The sequence below is a fragment of the Maylandia zebra genome, linkage group LG23 (genome assembly GCF_041146795.1).
Source record: "Maylandia zebra isolate NMK-2024a linkage group LG23, Mzebra_GT3a, whole genome shotgun sequence".
In the NCBI taxonomy this organism is placed as follows: Eukaryota; Metazoa; Chordata; class Actinopteri; order Cichliformes; family Cichlidae; genus Maylandia; species Maylandia zebra.
In genome coordinates this window covers 40,248,216-40,273,635 of record NC_135188.1, presented here as the reverse complement: position 1 = coordinate 40,273,635, position 25,420 = coordinate 40,248,216, and the positions used below count along the sequence as shown (strand labels likewise).

The 25,420-nt window shown below is 41.7% G+C and overlaps 2 protein-coding genes across 20 annotated transcripts in view; both read left to right on the top strand.

Annotated features, from left to right (window-relative positions):
- The window catches only part of mbnl2 (muscleblind-like splicing regulator 2), a 56,257-nt gene extending 48,572 nt beyond the window's left edge, over window positions 1-7,685 (top strand). For all 19 annotated transcript variants that reach the window (XM_004552643.6, XM_076880318.1, XM_012919464.5 and 16 more), the window contains one exon: window positions 3,789-7,685. In XM_004552643.6, coding sequence (XP_004552700.2) covers window positions 3,789-3,913 — 125 coding nt within the window. In that variant the 3' untranslated portion in view covers window positions 3,914-7,685. The remainder of the gene's footprint in view (window positions 1-3,788) is intronic.
- A 1,983-nt stretch (window positions 7,686-9,668) lies between these two features.
- LOC101474407 (ras-related protein Rap-2a) lies at window positions 9,669-24,856 on the top strand. Its single transcript, XM_004552636.4, has 2 exons — window positions 9,669-10,445; window positions 23,586-24,856. Exons 1-2 carry the CDS (start codon window positions 10,132-10,134, stop codon window positions 23,821-23,823), a joined length of 552 nt encoding a protein of 183 aa, XP_004552693.1. The 5' UTR covers window positions 9,669-10,131; the 3' UTR covers window positions 23,824-24,856.
- Window positions 24,857-25,420: the final 564 nt, after the last annotated feature.

Here is a 25,420-nt window from a genome sequence, read left to right as displayed (position 1 = left end):
CATTTCCTTGAAATTAAACATTTTCATGATGCCTATAAAAGTGATATCTAACATCAAGATTAGAGCTCTCACCGTAAGAAATGACTGCTCACATTTCAAATTAAAAAAAGGAACATAAATGCTTTCTCCAAGATCCCCTTTCCATCATTAACCACGGGTCTGGTCCCACCACTTGTGCGCTTTATTGCCCCTCATAGGCCAGCAGCGTGTGCACTTCCTGTGAGTCACCGACTCTTCCTGTAATTGGCATGCAGCAGCAGTAGCAGCAGGAAGCAGAGCTGCTCTTTAAAGATGCATGTGGGACAAGGAGCCGGAGAAACACTGACGTCAGCCTTTGCTCTCTGTCTCCGTCTGTCCCCCCCCCACTTACACTCCACCCCCTACCCGACTCTTTCTCTCACCTCCTCTCCAGCCCATATAAAGATCCCTCCAGCTAATGCCAGGTATGAGCAGGGCCTCGGACACAGTTAGCCCTTGTAATCACCAGCTGTGCTGCATTCAGTGCAGTCATAAAAATCATATGGCTTTTCCGAATACACACCCAGGCATTTTCTGAGAGTACGGGGCTGCCGACGTCACTCTGTCCTAAACAGTGGCGCATTTGTCCCGATACTAGCGGCCTGCCGTCAGCTTTTTAGCTTTGATTATTATATTGGTTCTTTAACATAAATCCTGGGCCGAGACAGTTTGAGCCGAACTCGATAATTAATTGGGCGTGGAAATCTGTGTCTAAAGGGTATTACACACCCCTGTGACGCCAGGATGCTGACACTCGTTAAGACCTCAGGAGTCTGGTCGATTCATGACCTTCTGAACTATTCATGCGACGCACATCGTTGCATGTCCTTGCACATATTAAGCATGTCCTAATGCTGCCGGGGTCTCCAGTTGTGAAGTGCTACATATTACTGGAGATTGTGAAGTTGCAGCACCCTCTGCTGTCGCTGTGCTGCAGTCGACTCAGACTTGCAGCCTAGAGGGGATCGCTTTGGCTGCTGGACTGATGGGAAGATTATGCTCTAGTAGAATTTCACATTGTTATGTCGAGGAGCTCTTCAGCTGGAGCATAAGAGTTGGATGCTTCACCTTGCTGTAGAGGGAACCTGCTTTAATTCTTATCACTTAATTAATATTTCATCTTATGAAATTTGCAAACTAGGTCACTGTGATACCGTGCAGTTCTTATAATTAGCTGATATTAACGCGTAAAAAAGGAAGTACAGCAGTTTAAATGTCCGCTGTGATTTTGCAGCACGTCATCTTCGTCTGCTGTCTCTCTGACTCGTTCTGGGCTGAAACACGCTGCTGGTATCACTGCACCAAATCAAAGGCAAACAGGACCTGCAAACAGTTCTTGGCATTAGTTTGTAGCGTCCTATCTGTTAAATCCCACCCATCTGGCAGCCCAAATTTTTTCCCCTAATTTCCACACTGCACTGCCTTCTCTCTCGACCTGTGCACATCACACGCTCTCTCCCACTGTGGTGACCTCCTGTGATGTGTGGTGTGACCAGCGGCTTCTGTCCTTTGCTGGCCGTCCATTGTCTATTAACAAGCGTCATGTGGCTTTGTTCTGCGTTGGCTTGCTGCCAGTGGCGCCCACATGATGGCAGCCAGCATCTCTCCTACCTGTCAGCCCCCCCTTATAGACAGTCTCACACTGTCTCGCTTTCTCTTTGTTGTGTGGCGGTTTAGGCTTAATCTCTTAAAGAGAGAATACAAACCGAGGTTACCAGACGAGGGTTAAATGCTATTTGCAAATAGTTAGAAGCTTGGTTCTTATCTGCATGAAACACCAAGCTGGTGATGTTGCCACAGCTCATCAGTAAGACAGATATGTATTATTCACTGGCAAATACTTATCTGTGCTCATCTGACCTTTCTCACACATTGTTGTTGTGGTAAACACCTCCTACCTGTTGCTTTGGTGCCAGTCTGCTTCAGAGAAATGATTATGCACAATATGCCACATGGACTGAATCTAAAAGGAAAAGTTTCACAGTTCGTCACAGCCTCCTCTTGAGCACATATGAGGAGCTGTAAAGCAGCTGTACTAATTTAACGCTAACCAGCTCAGCTAATGATTTGAAACAGTGCAAATAACACCCTGAGATAAGTTTGAGTTGTTCCTGCTTCAACACCTCCACACCTGGCTGTTTTTTAAAATTAAAAAAAATATATTGTTATAGTTATTGCATTATTGTAAAGGAGGCTTTAGAAACTGTCAGACTAACAAGGACTTTGTTTAATCAGACAAAAGGCAGATTTGATCCAGATCTAGATTTATATTTGACATTAAATTGATCATAAATGTCACAATATAAAATGCATTTATGGGTAATGGAATCATATTTCTATTAGGTCTGAATTTTGCAGAGATAACAAAGATCCATAATGTTACATCATCCACGTTTATCATATTAAAATACTACTGTGTCATGCAAGCACAGCTGAGACTTTGCAGGTTTTGTCTATAGTCTCAAAATCTCCTTTAAAAAATGAGCTTTTTTTCTGAAGCTCAATAAAGATATGCCAGTAACAGCTGAATAATCTGGATGTAGCAGGTACCATTTACCAGTACCATTTAATGAAGATGCCAGTTGAGGACCTTTTCTATCTGTTGTGGTAACAGCAAGGGCCCGCAGGCAGCAGGTGCTGTATGAAATCTTCAGCTCGAACAGCTGTCATTTATTAGAACCAAAATAAAATGATTAGAGATGCACCAATTGCTATTTTTTAAGGATTCCAACAACGTCAATGACAACACATTCAAACAAAAATCAACTTCGCTTCAATGCAGAATATTATTTTCATAATAAATTAGTTGTTAGACTTTACAATTAAATAGCCTTCTCTGTGTGAAACTAACGAAAATGAAGTGCTTTTCTCCTGGAAGGGAGAAAACGCTGAAAATGAGTTTTACACACATATTTATCTGATGTACGATACTTATACAAAAACAAAAGCAGGTGCAGCAGAATTATCGAAGAAAATAAAGTTCAGGTACTACATTTTTCAGTGTGTTAAAAGCTGCTAAGTAACAGGACGTCGACACTTTTCTGTTTTTCACTCATCTTCATATTTTTCCACTTATCTGCTTTGATCCTTTGCGCATACCGAGGCTGCTGGCTTGTGGCTAGCTCGAAACTCCGAACAGCTTTAGCTTTAACCACTTTTTCTTTGTTAGCTTCTTTAAAATGTTTGACTAGGTGATGGGGATTTAAGTGTCTTATTAGGTTTGTTGTTAGGAATGCTAGAAAGCCACAGAGGGTGATGCTCAGATTTATTGCTTCTTTACTCGGCACATTTTGCATTAGATAGCAACATGCTCCACTTGAATACAGGGTTGCTTGTAGCTGGATATGGGGCTCTGTGTATTTATACAGTAATAGGGAGAAAACCCTAACAATCAAACAACCCCTACAAGCAAACACTTGGCGACAGTGGGAAAGAAAAACTCAATTTTAACAGGAAGAAACCTCGGGCAGAAACAGGCTCAGAGCAGGTCAGCTGTCTGACAGGTTGGGGGTGAGAGGAGGAAGATTGTGTTTTACAATATTTCTAATCAATTTTATGTAATCTTAGAAATAAACAAAGTTGATTTTCTTCCAAAAACATGGCCACATTTTTTTTAGGTGTAGTGCTAGTCTTTTGATTTATAAAGAATTTCCAAAGCTTTTAAACACAATAGTGTGTGCAGATAAAGTTGTATTTCTGTCTTATAGGTAAACTGAAACGCTCTCTCTCTTTTTTTCTTTGTCGTTGCTTTCTCTGTCTCTGTCTTGCAGATTATCCTGAAGTAAGAGTCAGGAAGGGAACGGAGTGTCAAGAAGCTGCACTAGGAAACCCAAAACATCCCCTCTGTAAATACTACCTAACCTCTCCCATAGAGGTCCAGCAACCTGCATGCTAAGAGTGTAACACTTCAATTTAACCATAAGAACTGCAGTACCGGTGTAACACACACACACACACACACACACACACACACACACACACACACACACACACAGGAAAAAATAAAAAGATATATACTGTATGTATTGCTAGAAAAAAAAACTATTAACAATAAAACATCAAAAAATATTCTTATGTATAGTACATACATAGCAGACACACTATAGAGGTCATTTTAACAACTGTTCTCTCAGAATACCGTGGATCTCCTCTTCTTGCATATTTATTCTAAAAACCAACCTGCACAATATTCATCCCTTTGGTTAGTCAAGAAAAACACAGATGTTTGATTTGCACTATATGAAAGTATAGTGTTTAATGTTGAAGACAAGGAAGAGTCACAGAGACCCCATGCACAACACACCTACGCACGCGATGCTTTCACGAGGGTTTTTCGTCTTGCGGTCGTTGCTTTTCTCTCTGCAAAAGTTGAATGTCCTCGGGGCAGCCAGGCTCATGAGCTCTTCGTGTGATTGTCCCTGCGAGGGTTCCTGCGCGACCCTCATCTGCCACCCGATGCTGTTAAGATGCCATGATGAAGCTCCTCCCTCCCTTCCCTCTGCCAACTTTTCATCTCTGGAAACATCTTGCCAAAGTTGAGGCTTGGAAGAGGTCACTTTTTTTTTTCTTTTGCCATTGCCCACACTGCAAATAGGACCCACTCGCCATCTTTTTTAGTTGCGTTGCTGGGTTCAGATCTTTGATAGATTGTGCATGCAGTCGTGACAGGAGAAGTCGGAAGATAGTCGTGGCCATTACCGAAAAAGCCTGAAGGCTGGGGTGTGTGCCAAGGGCTCAGCAAAGCGCGAGGGTTTGTTCCAGACATGCCAAGCCTTGTGCGTGTGTGTGCGTGCGTGTGCGTGCGTGTGCATGTGTGCGTGTGTGTTAGAGACTGATGGTCTGCCGGCAGACTGGGACTTAAAGTGGGATCTGGCACATGATGGTGACACCAAGCCTGGTAGGAGAGCTTTTTACCTGGAGGAGGGTGAAGGATTTAAGTGCTAAGACTAAACAATTAAAAAAAAAAAAACACAAAAAAAAAACGGTGCATTCGACGACACTCGTCAAGCAAACAGATGACTTGAACTTCAACTGGAGGGCTATCTGTGACCGTCGGTTGTTCTGTCCAACCCTACTATCACCGATAATCCTGTTCCATTTTAGAAAACTGTAGAAGTGCCTAAAAAAATTACTCATCAACAACACTTGCATCCAGAGTGTATCACTAAAAAGTCACAGACACAACACACTGGGCTGTCGAGAGCTACAAGGACTCTTTGGGGAAAAGACATCACACTTTTTGGCGTCCCTGGAGGAGATTTCCAGCTAAGCGCTCATTAACATCACAAGTGACTTTACTGAAAAAGAAACGTAAGAAACGACAAATCAAAAATAGCTTTGTAGAATGTTTGGTGACTTTCACAGTGTACCATTGTTTCTTACCATGGTTCTGAATAGTTTACATGAGGAACGTGAGTGAGACAAACATGTATTGTAAACTGTGTAATGTATGTAAAGTGTCTCTTATTTTGAGAGTTTATATTCATGGTTCTAGAAATGTATTCAAAGTTATTTAAGAGTTTGTGTTGTGTCTACTATCAAAGTATGTTTGAACCTCCCCCCCTCTCTAAAAAAAATCCCTCCACCTCCTGGAACAATCATTTGTTTTTGTTTTTTTAGAGCATAAAATGTTCTTTGGTCATTTTACACCAACATTTTTTTCTTTTTCTTTTTTTGTATTTTGACGACTAGCGGTGTGTTTTAACTCATTATACTAAATTTTATTTGACATTCTTCAAAATTCGGATGTAATTTCATGGTGCTTGATTAACATCGACAATCCACAATCATGCTTTTTTTTGAGTTTCATTCACTTTGAATGTCCTCACACACGTTCTGATCTGTGTGTAATATTTGTGGAAGGTGGTTTAAAAAAAAAAATTTCTATTTTGTTGTAATTTATCTTATGTTACTCTTGGTCAAAATTTTAGTCAGAAAAAGAAAACACAATGTTGTAAACTATTCTATTTTGAAATGAATGTAATTTATTGAGCTGTGCTACGTTCTGCACGGTTGGTCATTTCAAGGTCTAACCCGTAGGGGGCCGGCGAATGAGAAGTTGCGCACGTCTTGAGTGGGAGGGGTTTAAACGTCGACCCGCCCTCAGCCCTCCCCTCGATGGAAAGCTACTGGACCTTTCTTGCCTTCTCATCCATAGAAACGATCACGGTGTTGCAGTAATGAGCATAGTTATAGAGTTGCTTGTGTTGTTGGGAAAAAAAATGTTTATTGTATAGATGACATTTTACCAAAAAAAGCAAAGAAAATTTCAAAAAAGATGTACTTTTCACTCTAGTATAATAGTATTTCATAACATAACTTGTTGCAGTGGCAACCAGATGTTGCAATTACTAAAGTTGGGTATTTTTGTAAATGACATTGTTAAGTTGGTTTTTGTTTCTGTTTTTTTTTTTCTTTGCTAGAACACTGTACAAGGTAGATTGTAAAGAAGATATGAACATTTCTTATTCTTCTCTGAGATTATGACAGTGACCTAATATTTTCATTAGTAAGTAACAGCCTCTATAGTGCTGTGACTGTAACACTTAGAGATATAAAATTCATCGATGTTACATAGATTACATATAAATATATATAAAATATATATATATATAAATATAAGAACTAAATAATCTATAAATTAATAAGATGTTCAACTTTCCCCCTGACAAAGGACCTCTAGGTTCCACACAGATACATTTTATTCGAGGCTTATGTATCACTAGTCTTTAGGATTGCACTTTCATATTGTTTATTGATCTGTTCTGTTTTTCACTTCCTTCAAGGGTAAATCTGTTCATCAGTAAATGGCAGATATTACCAGTAAATGACTTCAATTCAACACGTTGCATGAGAGAAAACAATCTTTTCTTTTCTTACTAAATTATAACGTACTGAATGTTTCTAGTGAATAAAAAAAAATGTCTGTACACAAAATGTCCTTATTTGGTGCCCCCTGTGTATGGACTTTCTCTTGAAATGTTTTTTTTTTTTTATTGTGTTGGCAATGATTGACTGATGGTAACAGCACTTTCTGAGCAGTTGGCCGACTGAGCAGACTCAACTTATCCAAACACTTTGCCTTATCTTGAGTCCATCGTACTTAAGGTTTTATGTTTTAAAGAGCTCTTATGAAATTTATTAAACAGACCTAAGTGGGTCTCTCTCTTTCTCTTCTCAAATCCCTTCAGAGTTTCATTTGAACTATGAATCTTTATATCGGAAATCATTTTTTTAAGGTTCTAACGTATGCGTCACAAGGCCAAAAGTGAGAGGAGATTGCAGCAGAGCAAACAGTCACCGATCTTTACTTCCTGTCTCCCAAATCTGTGAGTGAAATCGTTTGGGTCCCATTGCCTTACAATGGAACATGCAATTCACAGCTTTAGCCAGCAGAGGACACTATACCAGAGACTGAAGGTTAAGAAGTGTGGCTGCCTGTGTCATCATTGTTGCAGTGTACCTCACCAACAAAGTCAAGACATGAAAACCAATTGACAAGAAGACCCACGTCAGATTTCTAGTTTCAGTGTAAACATTTTTAAATGTTTTGGGTTTTTTTGCATATATTTTGTGCTACTTTATGTTTCTATAGTCAAATGTTTCTTTGGTTCCAGCAAGATAGTGTAAAATCTATTGAAAGAAAGAAATAAAGAAAATTAAAGTAATGATTTTTGCTTTGGATCTCGTTTGTGTCACACTCTCTCTTCAGTAACCCACAGAGATGTTTGCTCTAAGTAGTAACAGTACTGTAGCTCTGTCTACTGCAGTGCCGAACATCCTGCTTTACCCAGAGTTTTTATTAGAGGCCCTCTCGAGGGCCCCTGGTGGTCCCTAAAGCCCACTGCCTTAAAAGCAAATAAACATCAGCTCTCATGAAAAGAGATTATAAAGCTGCGTGCATTAAAACATCTGAGAGTTGCAGCATGAAGTTTTTGCCGGAGTTGATAAAACATAATGAGAGGACCCAAGAGCAGGACAAGTAAGCGCTTTTTCCATTATTTATTTTCTGCCATTTCCCGTTACTGCAGTGGAGTAGTGCTTTTCTGAAGGGGGAAAGCAGCTATGAGGGGTTATTAGTACCACAATGGTAATGTGTAGTTAACTGCCGTTTGATGACAGCAGTGGACGGGCCTCTCAGCAGCTGCTTATCATGTGTCATTAATTAGATAATAGCCTTCTTAAATTCATTACGATGAGCTGCAGTCCTCGTTGAACAAATGACACGAACACAGCCTCCCTTCTCTAGTGCTCTTGATATTTACACTACAACTAGAACAAAGTAATCACAGAGGGTATAGCTAACACAAACTATAATAAATAAAAAACACAGGTTATTGCAGAAACATGGTGACAAAGATTAACTGTAAAGAAAGTAAAAAGAATCATCATAAAAATGCCCCCAAAATTTGTTTGAATTTCAGCCTCTGTCCAGATTATTTGTTCCTGTCTTGCACCACGTCTTTACACAGTTATTACACCCATTGATATCTGATGCTTGGTTGACAGTCCAGCAGCAGGTTGTTTTTTTCTTTTAGCAAATCCAAAACACAAGCTAATATACAGACATGGGCTACTATGGCTCCAGAGACTGGCAGGCCAAAGTGCTTTCCTGCAATACAAGACAAAAAAAGAGCCTCCACGCCCTGCACCACTCATATTTCCCTGGGCACACTTAACCATGAGTGGTTAAACCATTAATTCTGAGTGTATTATATCTGATACATGAGTTTTTGAGATTTCTTAGTTTTCCAATAAAAACCTAAATTAATAACGATACATTTTAAGCAATAAATGTAAATAAAAAATGCCAGATGTACCAAGTATGAGACAAATTAAAACTTATATAAATGCAAATTAATATTTTTAATTACTTTTTTGTTAAAAGGTTCAGCAGAATCTACATTTCTTTAGAAAATTGATTTTTCTGGCATGGTTCAGAAACTTTTAAAGGATTAAATGTGTAGGAAAATTGTTTAAGTGCTCAATCACAGTGCATTATGCAGAACCTTCACATTTGTGCTTAGCACTGTCCCCTTCTGGTTGATCTGGTCTTCTAAGATGCCGTTTAAATGGAAACCCTTTAAAAGACTTACTATGTGTTTATACAGTGGTTCTGCTGGAGGTTTATTCCTATTAAGAGGGAGTTTTTCTTTCCCACTGTTGCCAAGTGTCTGCTGACAGGGGGTCATCTGATTGTTGGGTTTTCTCTCTGTTATTCCCTTTACCTTATGATATAAAGCATCATGAGGCGAATGTTGTTGTGATTTGGTGCCATAGAAATAAAAATAAACTGAAATTGCAGAGTGGAAATTTGACATGTTCACCTTTTTAACAAATTATTTAGTTCACCTGAGGCTTCAGTTAACATCCCTCAGAAGAGCTCAGAGTCAAGCATCATATGTTGACACTGTCTTGAGAAATTATGTGCTGCAAACCAAGTCCAAGCCTCTGGCTTTGTCTTGTGCCTCTCATTGGCTGCTGACAGCATTCCTTACAGATTAGCTTATATTTCCGTTTAAAACGAGGTCAAAAACAATTATGTCACAGCAGCCTCTCTTATTTCTTTTCCATCACATCTGTGCTCTGCTCCCTGTTGCCATGTGGCACTAATCTCCCTCCATATCTTCCAGGAAATAGTAGCATCCAGTGGATGAAGCACACCAGAGGCGTGGATTCCCAGCACTGTTGTCTTCTATAAGCCAAAGAGTGCTCTTCGCCTTTAACTCCACTGTACCCCACTGTGCAGGGGAAATGTAGTGTTAGCCTTTTATTTTGTCGGCACATAAAAAGATGCGCCGTCTAGTTGTTTCTAATAATAGCCGATCTTATTTTAACTGCACCGACGCCTTATTGCATTATGGATGCCTCCGGAATGGTGTCCCTTCAAGATAGCGTGGGAATATTTCAGTAGAAGGCAGTGTGGCTGTGCATCTCAGGGCTAAATGCTCCAGCATCATTCGGCCGCCTATAACTGCAAGAGCATCTCGTTTACCGGAGGCTGTGTCATGCCTGTAGCGTGAGTCTGGGCTGCTGTGCACGGGCATGCGTTTCTTTGATCCGCTGCTGATCACTTTATTCTCTGCATGCCGGATTTAACTCCGCGGGAGCGCTATGCGGGAGTATAAGGTGGTGGTGCTCGGCAGCGGCGGGGTGGGGAAGTCCGCGCTGACGGTCCAGTTTGTCACCGGGACATTTATAGAAAAGTACGACCCGACCATTGAAGATTTCTACAGGAAGGAGATCGAGGTGGATTCCTCTCCGTCGGTGCTGGAGATCCTCGACACGGCCGGCACCGAGCAGTTCGCCTCAATGAGAGACCTTTACATCAGAAACGGCCAGGGCTTCATCCTGGTCTACAGCCTGGTCAACCAGCAAAGTTTTCAGGACATCAAACCCATGAGAGATCAGATCATCAGGGTGAAAAGGTGAGAGGCTTTCCAGTTTGCTGTAATTCATTGTAATTCTAAATAAATGCTCTGATGCCACAGACAAAAGGCAGCAAAAAAACCCGTCTTATGGGCCTTAAATAGCCATATTGGGGCAATAAGGACCCCGGAAGTTGTCTGTGTCGGTGAAGGAATGTTAAGGATATGATAATAAATATTTACACCTTGATTCAAATAAATAAAACAGTCACATTTAACAGTAAACATGCTTGGAGTACCCCATGGAGCCCCTCCAGGGCCTCTATAAATGTAATGAACCCCCCCCCCACACACACACACACACGTACAAATCAGTGTTTTGTTTTGTTGTTGTTGTTTTTTTTTCATTTTAAACGGAGGCTGAGAAACATCACAAAACTGCCATCCTCTCCATGTCTTCTCTCCTCTTCCTCTCTCACCCCCACGCTCTCCTCCAGTCCTTCGTGAGAAGCTGCATCCCGCTCATATGTTCTTCATAAGAGCCCAGCTGCGGCTCACCTGTCACACATCAACCCGCTGAACTCTCCCAGGGTTTGATATTCTCTGCGTCTCTCACACATGACTAACTCTGCACGGCTTTGATCAGCTCAGTCCATTACTCAACACATCCCCTGAGCTCATCTCACAGCCTGGGAGTGAGAGAGAGTGGGAGAAAGGCTGTGGTCTATCCTTTTCGGTAGTGACACATTGGAATTTCTTTTTTTTTTTTGGCTCAGAGTCTTGTGTAAATGTGTGAGCCTGTGACTCCAGGGTGCAACTGGAGTGAAACGTATTTTTCTTTGTTTTATTCCCAACAAAAGCGCATCATTATGACTTCTTCAATAGAAAAACGTTTTATAGCTGTTGTTGTTTTGATGCCAGCAGCTGACAGATGAGCGATTGATGCTACTTTTCATGGATGTTCAGTGAAGATGGGGGAGTGTTAGGTGTAGTTATGTTAGGGCAACAAAAATCCCCACTAACAGTGCCCCACTTTAAATCAGCGAAGAAGACATGCAGACGGAAACCAAAGTGAGATAGGAGCTCTGACTCATGCAGTGGTCTTACATGAGCATCATCATTGGGGGCAAGGGGGGGGGGGGTGTATGCACTTCATTATCATCATAAAGAGAAAAGAAAAAAATCCTTTCATTACACTTAATATCGCCCCCTTCTCTGCTTGTTGAACATGAGTGTTGTGACTTTTATAATTTCACCAGTAGAGTATTGCTGCGGCGCTTTCCATCTGCCTCCCAGGAGTGAACTCGGTGCTTCTCTTGTGGTGTGGACGTCACAGGCCGAGTGGAAGCTCGAGAGCGTCACAGCTGACGATGCACAGTGATGGCGAATGCGTGGGGGTGGGGCGGGGGGACTCCTTTATATTAATTTAATAGTAATGATGGATAAAAAAGTGCCCCAGCACCCAAAGCGGCTGCCCACACTGCAGCAGCCATCGCCGTCCTCAAGTGTATACCTATAAATATTTCATGCTTGTATTTCACACTGCTCTGGCTTTGAAGTGGGCCTTGTTACTGTATGTGCAAAGCCGCAGATAAGTAAAACACCCTTAAGTAGACTTGAAAACATAATATTGTTGTTGAGTTTTGTGCAGAGACATTATTACACAAAAATTAAGTGTTTGCATGTTCTCCCTGTGCCTCGCTGTACCTGGCTTCCTCTCACACTCTTAATGACATGCATGATTGTAAATAGCTGCTTAAAATTGGTCTTAGGTGTGAATGCTGTGTGAACTTGAATGGTCAGTGAGGCTAGAAACGGTGGTCAGTCACAGTCTGTGACAAAAGTAGAAGTACTAGCAAGATCTACTCGGTTGTTTACTTGATCTCGTTAAGGTGTCCGTCACAATCGGCTCCTGCTCTCCATTAGCTGTCTTTAGAAAAACAGCCTCCCTCCTCCCAAACTTGTTGCTGAGCCAGCAGCAGTAACAACGAGCCTCACACAGAGATATAGTATGTGCCCACTCACCAGAACTTAATGGGATTGTGTTGGGTTGAAAGCCAAGAAGACATCGGGCCTCCATTAGGCAGTCATATAAACCAGAATGCTTATGCAAGGCTTTCCATGTGCCAAGCATGGACAAGAAGTGAGATATGCTGTTTGGTTAAGGAGGCGTGAATCCATAGTCTCATAGTCCACTCGTTGTATGACAGATCAACTACCCAACCTAAAGAAAACCCGAATGTAATGTCATAGTTAACAGTTTACTAAAATTAATGGACAACACAGGGTAACCATTAAAAAATATCTCACTAAACTAAAAAGTGGCTAATAGCTAAAATTGTGAGCTAATATTATGACCTCTGTTGCAGAATTTCTTGCCAAAATTCTGCTTAAGCAGCTAAAACTGTTAGCCTAATATTCTGAAATAGTTAGCTAAAAGTATAATCAAAAAAACTTGTAAATTCTGTTAAGTGAAACGTGATTAGCTAAAAGTGTGGCTAGCTAGAGGTTGAAATACTAACATTTAGAATATAGTACTACGCAAAAGTCTTAAGCCAACCCTCATTTCTCTATATTTTGGTAGAAAATGGGAAATAGGTGCAGCGATTTATTGAAACGTGCTAATATACATGGAAGTATAGTATATTAGGCAAAAACCGAGTCTTTACAGTTCTTCAGGAATAGTTCTCCAGGCTTCTTGAAGGACATTCAAAGCTCTTTCTTTGGAAGTTGGCTGCATTTTGCTCTATTCTTTTCTGTGTCCAGACAATATCTCTAACACCACTGGCTGAGTGCAGAGCAAACCATGACAAAGCCCCCTGTGTTTTACAAATAGCTGTACACGCTCAATTTTGTATCTCTCTCTTGATATTCACTGTATATGTTGACACTGATTTGAATGCAAACTTTTCGAGTTTTCAAACTGCCACTGATTTTCATTCCAGTTCTTGTGTAATTTGGATTAGGTTAATTGGTAACTCTAAATTGTCCATAGGTGTGAATGTGAGTGCGAATGGTTGTCTGTCTCTATGTGTTCGACCTGGGACAGACTGGTGACCCATCCAGGGTGTACCCTGCCTCTCGCCCTAAGACAGCTGGGATAGGCTCCAGCCCCCCACGACCCTGACAAGAATAAGCGGAAAAGGATAAATCAGCATTTTCTCCACGTTTCCCCTCCGTAAGAATGGCTTCTAAACATACATCCTCCCACCGAAACCATTTCTGATCAGGCGTCAGTGGAGATTTTTTTTTAGGCTGCTACTTCTTTTGTTCTCCACTTGTCCAGTTTCTTCACAATTTTTAAGGACACACTGAACACCATACTGAAATATGCCAACCATTTTCAGTTAATAGCTCTTTGGGAATCACCTTATTGGTATAAAAATGTTATTTTCTGTCTTTCCACCTGTGTTATCTTTAGCATTTTTTGTAGATTCCACTAAAGAAATGAAGAAAAATTATGTGCCTTTTTAATGCATGAATGATTCATAGGTCAATGTGAAGTGGCTTAACAAAAGCAGTCAGGTACACGAATGGACTGAAAACTAGTGAAAAAGCTACCATAGCTCAAAGAAAATATAGAAAGACTGGAGAAATATTGCTTCTTTTAAAATATTATAAGAACGTCTGGCTGCTGGAAACAACCTATGGTAAAATGTCAAAAGTATTCAAATAAGAGGGATGGCTTAACAGTCGAAACTGTTAGCTTAACACATCAAAATAGCTAGCTGAAATCATGAGCTAGAAGTTCAAATTATATCTTAAAGTGTGAATTACACTTTTAAAGCTTTGCTAAAAGTATACAGTCTAAATAGTTTGTTTGCTAAACACAATGCAGAAAGTGGTCACTAAACATGATGAATTGCTAAGTGTAAGGTTAGCTAAAAAAGGGGGAACAGAAATGCTAATAGTTAGGGGTAAACAGCTAATTTAGTTTTTGAACCACACTATAAATGATAAAATCTGTTTAAATGTGTTCAGATGAGCACATTTGAAGTTGACATGTGGTCACCATCTGACACGACTTTGGCGCCACATATACATCAACATTACAGTGTTGACTTAAAGAAGAGGTGAAGAGAAGCAGGAAATACATTAAATACAAAGACACTTGATGTATAGCAGCTTTTCTTCACATATGTGAACAATTTTCTGTGCGTATTTAGGTTAACAAACACCACGGCAGATAAGCTTTACCCCCCTGAACGCTCCAGCACGGTCTTAGTCTAACCACATAAACCCCCGTTTAAGTCGCTATCTGTGATAACAACATCTGGGCGTAGCCCTCCTCGCAATCTAATGATCTCCTCGCTTGCATGTTAAGGTTTATAGTTTAATCGGCACAGGAGGAGGAAGCACGTTCAAAGTGTTGGAGCTGCGTTTTCACGCTGCACTGATGCTGTGTCTAATAGCAGGAGGTGAGCAGCACGCACCACTGAGTGGGAATAGGGTGGAGAGACCAAAACTACGTTTCCCAGGGGGCACTTTGGTGTAGGTACAAAGCCACTTTTTTTCCTTAGGCTTTTAGCATCGCCCATAAGTGAGGAGAGAAATGTTTAAGTAGCCAGCTCTCTGAGGATAGCCACCAGTAAAGTGCTTGGTCTTATAGACTTAACATATTTGCTGCACTATGCTTGCTTAAGTGTTTCCATCATGTGCCACCATTTATCTCATTCAGGGGATCTGAAAACACATGGTTCTACCTTGATCCAGTCAAGGTAGAACCATGGAATGGGAATGACCAGCCACTTTAAAGGCTGGTCATTCCCAGCCTTTAAAGTGAAGCCCAGTTTGCCCAGAGGTGAGTGTAGTACAATAAAAAAAAAGCAAACATCATCAGGAAAGTCTAAAGTGAACACCATTTGTGCAGCAAATTACAATTCCTTGCTTGTGAATCATCTCGCATTCATTCCGGTTTATCTTTTAATCCCTCAGGGTTACAAAAGATTCTTTGTCTTGATGTGTATCTGGACCTTCCTATATTTAGATGAATATCACTTGAGCCACAGCTATGAACCCGGTAAACAGTGATGTCATTCTACTTCCTAAGGGAATGTTTACAGAGTGAAAAAAACAAAGTCTGCAAGGCATATGCATTTCAGTGTCACTGAAGGAAAACATCATGTGATGACGCGATCTCTTGGGATAGCACCCAGTGATACGGGGCTTCCCGTGGAGCCAGCTGGTATCCAGGCCGAAGCTCCCTGTCGTGTGTGCCAATCTTTGTTCATTAAGCTTGTGATTGGTCAATATTATTCAGGCTGTAAATATAAACCAGAAACCTGCTACCAAAAACTTCTAGTTCCTCACCTACAGCTCCTGCAAGTCTCTGTTTATAGATACTAACTGCAGCATAGTCCAACTTGCATTGGCACTCAACTGGATAATAGAATTGGATGGATGGATGGATGGATTATATCAGTTTGCATTCTTATGTTGCAGTTATTGAAGTGTTTTAAATCATTCTAATGTTGCACATATTGATGCCAGCTTCCCAAGTGGGAAAAACAGTCAGAGCTTTGTAGCATTGATGGGTTTAATGCAGCCATTCAAGATGTATTAAATTGACTTGTACAAATAGCATGAGCACAGCTAATGTTAAAGGCACCCTGTAGTGTTATTAGACCACTAGGAGTGCTATTGAACAGGGCTGTGAATAAGAGGAGGCCTGTTTTGTTTGCTTTTTGTGCCTTTTGTAATACACATATCAGGTGACAGGTCATGCTAACTCCTATAGCGTGCTATAATTGATTCCTTACTATGCAGAGAAAGCTGGGATTACATTCACAATTACAAAAATACATTCAAGCAAGTGCAAGCAAGTTTGTGGAAGGTGCCATGTTGCCCTGTCATGTTAAATGGACATTGCCATTCTGCCTCATATCCTGAACTGAAGTCAGAGCTTTAACACATGAAAACATGCTTAAATATGCTTATTTAATTATTTATATATTGTTGCAATTACTTTAGCCATGCGACAGCTGACCACGAGCTGGCTAAGCAACAGCAGCTGGTTCTAAGCTAACATCATGCCAGGTAATGTTAGGCTCAAGTCTCTTAAAAATCAGACATTCTCTCTGATAAGCATTATAGTTGTACACACCATATACATTGTATGAAAGTTTATTTGTTATTTATTTATTATCCAACAGTGTTCGATCCAATTCAAAGAAGTTTCACTAAGTAGGTAGGTCACAGGTAACAGTGACAAAACAGCAGCTAACAGGGGCTAACAGCAGCTAAAAGAGCTTTACTGCAGCAATAATGCTTACTGGCAGAAAAGTCCCTCAACAACTCAACCTCGATATAGCTGTCATGGGACAGAAGTGAGCTTTACCAATTCATCAACTCCTTTCTGAATAATTGCACAAAGTTTCACAGCCTCCTCTAGAGTAAATAGACACGGACACCCAGCATATTGCTAAGGTAAATAGCATAAAGACAGCCTCAGGTGTGCACTTGGGAGGGGTAAGAAACCAAAACTGAGCTGAAGTCTTAAAACTATCATGACCTGGATGACCGAGAACCTGCAAAGAGTCTTTATTGCATTATATATAAAACTGCCAATTAAATGAACTTCTTACTAATCACAGGTCCACTCAGAAACATTTCAGCCCACTGCCCCATGTTTGTGGAGGAACATCGAGGTCTTTGGGGACTTATTTTTGGATCAGCCTCATGTGACCAAAAGAGGAAGTGCAGATCAGTCTTTTCCATTTGGCTTCTTTTTAGCTGCTTGACTGAGATACTGCTTTCAGGCTCAACACTCACAATGAAGGAAGAAACTGGAATATTTTTAATAATAGGTTTATTAACAGCCTTTCCTGCAGTAGCTTATCTCTCTCTTTGGGAGTCTTGTTGTCATTTAGGTGCCCAGAACAGCAGGTATAATAGCACAAAGCAGCACTGGCCACGTGAACTCACATCCTTTTTTAATGTCTTTCTATCTGAACAGAGAAGAAGATTGTCAGGGGAGCTTTGTTGCACCATTAAAGGTGGAAATGAAGCTTGGGGTTTCATCTTTAAAATAACACCTTCTCCATCTGCTGTGCAGACCCCTCTCTTTGCCTGTGTATCACAGGAATGTTTGCGGTTTTTCCTCCATGATACCGAGGCATTACAGAATTATTAGATACCAAAGCTTTGTTCTCCAGCAGTAACACACCCTTTGGGAGTTCACATAGTGTGGGCACTATAGGCTGTGTGATTTCTCTATCCAGTTCTACATGTAGATACGTGGCTGGCTGTCACACAGCGCTGCTGCTGCTACAACTGGTAATTAACAGCAGACCCAGAGAGCAAAGAGATGGCTGCAGGGTTGGAGGGCTTCGTGTAGGCGATGTCTGACTGTTCTTTTGTAATTTGTATGAGTGTTTTTTGCTGTGGGCCCTGTAAAAAAACAAAACAAACGAAAACAAAAGGTAAGTGAGGTCACTGAAGCTATTTAGCACAGCAGGTAGCCTTAACAAGTCTGTTGTACCCCGAGGCTAAATGGAAAATGTGGAGGCCATCTTTTTTATGTGAGGAATAAACGCTGATTCTCTGTGTGGGTGGGTGGGTGTGTTTTGTGTTTGCCTCTTTGCCAGCAGCTGAAATAACAGCCTGCAGAGGTGAATGGCATTAAGTCATTTGTGTCTAACTTTTATTTCAGGCTTATACGTGCATCATAGGGATGCTGCAATATTTTAGACATCAATACAGACTTTAAAAAAAAATAAATCGGTATAGTTTTTTAAGCTATCTTAAGCCACTTTATATTTCTAGCATTGTTTCTCACGCTCTGTTTATAAATCTAAAATCTGCACATTTATACAACTGTATAGTTCAGCCAACCAATCCCAACACGTTCCAACTGTGCAGATAATCCCCATACTAGGTAGTGTCCAAGTGCTGTAAAAGGAACGAGTCAGAAGCGTTTGTTAGTTTCTCCTGATTTATATTTATACAGCCGGGAAAATAACACTTCAGGAAGAACATAACACTGGTAAACATACCGTTAAGGCTCCAATAGTCATGAGGACATTCTGTATCATGATAACTGGAATAACTGTCACAGATCCATGCATCCGTGTTCTTCTGCTTATCCAATACAGGGTCGTGGTGGTGGTGGGGGGCTGGACCCTATCAATGCCATCGGGGTACTACCTGGACAGGTCTGTCTCTGGGCTATCACATGGAGGCAGATGACCATTCACACTCACTTTCACACATACATGCAATTTAGAATCACCAGTTAACCACACTGTGCATGTCTTTGGACTGTTGGAGGAAGCCACAGTACATGGAGAGGACCCTCGCAGAACATGCAAAAAGTCCCGGACTGGATTCAAACACTTCATGCTCCAAGACGACAGTGCTTAGAGCATGAAGGGTGCCATTCCTCAAAGAGGGTCATAAAAACTGATAGTACGCAGATCATCAGAGATATAGACGGACTTTCACTTTTTAGCTCAAAGTGCTGCTGTGTGTAAACACAAGGCATTATACAAAACAATCCTCACTGATGCTCTCGACATATTAAACCTTAAACTAGTGCAAAGTTATGCATCCAAGTAAACATAATAAGATACATTTCAATTAAAATAACTAAAAATATGTACAGAATAAAAAAATAAATAAGAATTTCCTCTTTTGAAATAAAAAAGAACAGTTGCCTTTAACTGGGAAACTGGTCTTTTATACTTATATGGGGGTTTTGGGTCATTACAGTGAACTGAAAAAGGCTAAAGGACGGGTTTTTATAGCTGCTTTCAAAAGATTTCAAAATAAAATTTCAAAATAAAAGCACAAAATATGTATTTTAAAAACAGTATTTAACCTTTTTCCTCCCGTAAAAACGACATTTGACGACCTCAGCCGTACCCGTAATGTCGTTTTTTGTGACCTCACTATATATCAGTATATAACCTCAGTAAGCCAATCACTGGGGATGGGTATTGTTTAGGTTTTATCCGATACCGGTGCCAAACCGGTACTTTTGAAACGGTGCCGGTGCTTAAACGGTGCTCAAACCGGTGCGTAAAGAATGGAGAACACAATATTGGTCCAAAAACCTCTCATGTTCAGCTGTTTTTTTTGTAAAAAAAATAACAATGTTAGCAGCTATGTGGCATATATGGTATCACTCTTGGCTGGAAGCAGTGCTTAAACAATGGAAAAAACACAAACTTTGTCCAAAAACCTCTCATGTTTAACTGTTTTCCACTTTTTCTTTGGTCATTTTAGCCTTTTTGGCCAGGGTGAAGGGAGCATCTGCCATCAAACAAGAAGACAGCCGCATGTAACTATGATGGTGTTTGCTAGTTCACCTTACATGCATTAATGTAATAACGTGGTTAGCCTATTCAACGTAAATTACACACAAACAACATTAAGCTACTCACGCAGAGAAGAACGGCTGCTGCTGCTGCATCATCATCCTCATCATTTCTGCTACACTGGCAGGGCTAGGGGCCAGGACTCTACTCTTCGGGTTTTTGGGGGATGTTGCTAACTCCGGGTCCGATAACAGGCACCACACCCTCAGTAGATGTGCTCGGTGTGAGGTCTCGCAGCAAGCTATCAAATACGGCGCATTTCTCGGCTTTTAAAAAAAACGCTATGCATCGCCAGGTGTTTCATCGGATTTGAGGTGTTACCTCCTTTGACAGTATCACAGTATCAGCTTAAAGCACTTGTTGCAGGCTGCTGAGTTTGCATATTTTGCTGTGAAGTGCAGCCAGACTTTTGACCGCTTCGCCTTGGGCATTTTTAATCTGTAGCTCTGCTCTAAAAGAACGCACGTACCTGGCCCCGCCTACTATCCTCGGAAACGTAAAATGATTGGCTAGAATCTAAAGTGTATCACAGCTCAGGAAAAAAAAGCACCGAAATAAAGCACCGAAATGTGCGCTGCTTTTCGGTCTGGTTACTACCGTTTATGTCAGAACCGGTACCCATCCCTACCGATCACCCTCACTAACGTCTGACACGCACCCAATCATTTTGTTCTGTAAGCAGCCAGAATGACAACGTTCAGAAAAGAGAAATTAGGTTTATACCCTAGCAGTCGTCAAAGAGAGTTGTTCTACCTGTTATTAATCATCCAAATCCTAATCTAAAGGATTTAGTAGAACTTGTAGATTAAATTAAGTCAGGTCTTCCCCAAAGGTAGAAGGACCCATGACCGAGTTACACTGCATCACGTGGAAACAGAGATATTCATTGTTTTATGTCATATCAATCAACTAAAAAAGCAAATGAACACTTCAATAAAGCGAGCACAGTTAGCACATAGCTATAGTGAAGAGTCATGCTTGAGATAAAGACATTAAGCTTCTCACTCCAACACCTCCTGAGATATTAGTCAATAAGGAGTGATAGCGGCCTATAGATCCCTGTGGGACAACTTTTCTCCACGGTGCGCTGAGCTGCTCCCCCCTCATCTGATGAGGAGGGGCTTGTAGTTCGATGCTGCAATAAACAGTCGCCGTGCAAACTCCCCGCCCCACCCCGGAGAATCTGGCTCTCCCTGTGTCTTTGTAGATATATATAGAGTTTCTCCTGCAAGGCTGTCAGATTGTGTTTGTCTCCACGGTACTCTCCTTGTTCACACTTCACACCCTTTAGATTCCAGCTTTCCAAACACACGGGCCATGCGAGATGGTTGTCCTGCTGAGGTCAGCTGTTGTTTTGCATGTGTGTGCGTGCGTGCGTTTGTGTTGTACAGTGTGGCTGTTGTTAGGGAAAATGTCAGGCTGCAGGGAAGGAAGTCTTCGGCTGTGTGGAATGAGTTTCGTCTGTCTGACAGTTTGAAGCGTCTTCATAGGCAATTAAGACAAAAGAAATGCTCTTTGGAGAAGCTTCTGAGATCCAAAACGAGGTGCAGATACAGGTCGAGCTCAGAACCCTTTGCTGAATGACACTCGAGCAGGTCCATAAGTGTCCTCCGCCCTGCTGCCTGCATTCATTTCCTGCAGCTCTCTGGCCCCTGTAAGCTCGCTGAAACGTTTGCCAGCTCTTTTCCACGCTGCTCAGCTCTTCTCCCAGCTGAGCAGCGTGGCAGCGGGCCACCAATTTGTAGATAAGAGCCTATTTCTCAATAGTGCCAGCAGATCAATAAGGCAGGCTGGGAAAGCACTTAGGAATGACTGATGGCCAAGGCTATTAGGTAGTCTATGCTATTACCTGTTGTGAGAATATACACCCACTTTAATTGATATTGTGTAGTTATTTAATCGCGGGAAACATGAAAGGCATCTAACTGAAATGCAATATCTTTTGCTTGAATAAAGTGGGGTCCCGCTTCATGTAAGTATAATATAAGTGTCTGTTTGTGAAGTAGCAACTAGTGTGCTAACAGTTTGCCACCTTTGGAAAACTGCGATAAGTCACTGTATTTAAAAGATGGTCACATTGACATCAACTCTAGCAAGCTGCGTCCATACACTGTGGAAAATGGAGTAGAGACATGTTGTGCAATAACGGGATGATTGCATTCAGAAAAACAGCACAGAGGTCTGGTTCAGTGAAGCGGCAGTGCACCTAGGAATCGTCAAGTGGCCATTTGAGGAACTGCAACCAATAATTATTACGAGCCAATTAGCAAATGCTCTGTAGACCCTGCTATTACTGAGTTGGACTCCCTTTTTCCCAAAGATTCTCTGTGGTACAGAATAAACGAGGTACTAAAGGGCCCAAAGTGTGCCAAGACCACCAGAAGACCACCCAGTGTGGCCTTCTGCTGCTGTAACCCATGCTCTTCTGCATAGCTTGGTTGCAGTGACTGGTTATTTGAGTCACTGTTGCTGTCACTGTCCTATCAATTCAAAGCAATCTGGCCATTTTCTTCCGACCTCTGACATCAACAAAACATTTTCGCCCAGAAAACTGCTGATATTTTCTCTTTTTTCAGACCATCCTGTAGTAAAATCCCAGCAGATCAGCAGTTTCTGGAATACTCAGACCAGATGGTCTGTCACCACCAGTCTCATTTAAATAACCTTTTTTTGCCATCCTGATGCTCGGGTAGTCTTGACGAAGTCTGCGTGCCTAAATGCGTCAAGTTTCTGCCATGCAATTGTCTGTGTAGACATTTGCATTAAAAAGCAGCTAATAGGTAAAATGGCCAGTGAGTGTAGTTGCTTTTTAGAGATCCAGCAACAGTTACACAGCAAAATGAGCGTTTGTTGGCAGTTCTGCTTCATGCTGATGAATATTAGTCCAGTTCATTCTCCTTTGAGCTCTCCTTCGGCCTCTTCACAGGCCATTTCACAAAATATGAAATATTGATCATAGACCCACTGTCTGTCTGTCCCCACTGAATGAAGGCAGTGCTGTTTTGAAGAAGTGTGTGTGTGTGATTTGAGCAAAGTGCACTTTTAAGGAGTTACTTACCAAATTACAGATGTCAGCCTCTTCTCAAAGCCAGAAGTAATGTACACAGCTCTTTATAAATTCATGCTAAGCCTTGGAGTTTTTACAGCAGTAACAAGCATCAAATATAGCCAAAGATGAATATGAAGTAGAAAATAGTTGTTTCCAGTGCCCCAGTGTTCATGTCTCTCCCATGTGAGAGCAGCACATTAGCTTTATTCAATTATTCAATAACTTATTCCATTACTCTCCCCAGCCTGGTTTCCTCGTATCGATGGCTCAGAGGGGAAGAGGACTGGGCTTGTCAGCCCCACGCGTTGGGGGAGAAAGCTTTTGATCCTTAAGACGTGCTCAGTGCACGATGGAAATGGTGCAAGTGCAAAGTGCAGAGCTAACGATTTTTAAACAAGAATTGGAATCCATTAAAATATGCAGCTTGCGCACCATGCAAACACATATGTAATGTATTCAGCAATAAATGGACCATCAGTTGGGTTTTTTCATGATGGCGGTTTTCTGATAGAACCTCCTGTTGGTACCGGATGCCCGCTGAGCGGCAGGAGTCTCCTGGGAAGCTCAAGCTGAGTGTAGCTGGGTTTATTCCTCTCCTCTCTATTGTGCATTGTTTCAAACCCCTTATTGTTTCAGCATTGAGCAAATACAGTATGTAGGCCAACAATGCACACACACTCACACACACAAAAGCAGCCACATTTATGGCTCTTTCCCTCTCTTTCTTCGTCCCGTAGGAATTAAGAAGTTCCTGTAGTCGGTACCAAAAGACACCCAGCGGGGTGGCGAAGGCAGCGCAATTCCACTGATGTCACTTTCTCTCTTAATTTGCAGGTACCAGCAGGTACCGGTGGTTCTGGTGGGCAACAAGGTGGACCTGGAGGATGAGAGGGAGGTGTCCCCCAGCGAGGGCCAGGCGCTGGCTGAGGATTGGGGCTGCCCCTTCATGGAGACGTCGGCCAAGAGCAAGACCATGGTGGATGAGCTTTTCGCGGAGATCGTCAGGCAGATGGACTTCTGCCCTCTGCCGGACCGGAGAGAGGCCTGCTGCCCCGCCTGTAGCATACAGTAGCTGAATGTCGGAGGGGAGGTGGAGCAGGAGTGATTGGTGGATGGATTGGAGAGGAGTAGAAATTAGAGTCCAAATGTATTCATGTTAGACAAACTTGAAGATTGGAGAGGGGGCAGGGTTAAAGGAAGCAAACCCCCACTTTTGGTGTCACTATTCTTAGCTGCTTCCTAGAGGATTCTGGGAAATGTAGGAAGTTGCAGAGAAAGCAGGTTAAGGGGAATTCAGTTTTGACATTCACTACTTCTCCAACACAGAGGGAATTTTTTCCCCCTCTTAAAATAAAACAAAAAACAAAAACACACGACCTTCCTGCTACTATCACGGTTTTTGCTGATTATTCCAGAGTGAATTCCCGGGGTTTTCCCAAAGGCAGCGCGGTGCCAAAAACCATCTTAAAAGCCATCAACAAAGAGGACCACAGTGCTAAATGCTTTTGGGAAAGCAGCCATAGGTCCATGGGAGGACGGCTCGGCGTGCTCAGCAGTTCTATCTGTCCTGTTTTTCTTCTGCTTGTTGTTCTATTTTGCACTTTTTTGGTTTTTTTGCCAGTGCAACGGCCATTCACCGAGTACCCGGAGAGATAAGTTAACACCACTGTGAAGGAGTCGTTACTGGAAGGTGCATTTGGAAGCAGGGCCCACCTTAACAATAAATGAATGACAGGATGAACGAATGTGTTTGAAACAAACAAACAAACAAAAAAGGCCGCACCTTTAGGGGGGGATTCATGTCCCATTCATGTCACAGATAATAACTGTGGATGACGTGAGCACGAAGTTGTACTGTCACACTCTCAAGTGAGTACAATCAATCGCACCCAAAGAGACGGTAATCAATCAGTCAGTCAGTCAGTCGATAAAATGTACCAACACTCTGCAGACACCTTACAGATGATACAAATGCCTTGTTACAATGTACGAAGTGAACATCAGTGTCAGTGTGTAGCTCATCTATCTTTAGTCACATCGGATATGTTAGTGGTTCAATGTCAGAAACACTTATTTTCAACAAAATAATAAATCTTTATGCACAACTGTGTCGTGTGTGTTTTTTGTTGGATCGTGGTTTTTTGTGTGTCATCAAAAAATGCCTTTGTTTTTTTTTTTCCCCTCCCCAGTCTTTGAAGTTACCGCTCTCCTTTCATGTTAACCTCCAGAGGTCATAAGATTTGCACTCATTGAGAAAACATAGCCGCCTTTCAGCTTTGCTCTTTAGCAGTAATCTGGCACTGCCTTGGCCTGCGTCGAGATGATTTATGATGTTTTGGTCCTGCGTCTGCGTTCCCCTGGCTGGTCGTCCTTGTGCTACTGCCCCTGCCGGTTGCCATTAGTGCCAACGCTTACTGCAGATTCTGGTCCTGAAAAATCCAGCGGGCATTTGTCAAATTTGGAGTGCCATTAGAGTCCATTAAGAGGATGAAACTAAGGGGGCATGTGAGACTCCAGATTCAGGATCATAACTTTGGATTCCCTCCAATCAGAATAAGAGGAAAAGTCTTTCAGCACTTAGAAAGGTATGGAAGCTGAAGTGATGCTGAAATACATCTTAGACACCATATGTTAGGAACAGTGCCTGTAAAAATATCACAGTAAACGAT

Coding starts and splice junctions, on each gene's coding strand:
- LOC101474407 (XM_004552636.4), top strand. CDS start 10,132: ATGCGGGAGTATAAGGTGGTGGTGCTCGGCAGCGGCGGGGTGGGGAAG. Junction 10,446..23,585: donor CAGATCATCAGGGTGAAAAG/GTGAGAGGCTTT, acceptor CTTAATTTGCAG/GTACCAGCAGGTACCGGTGG.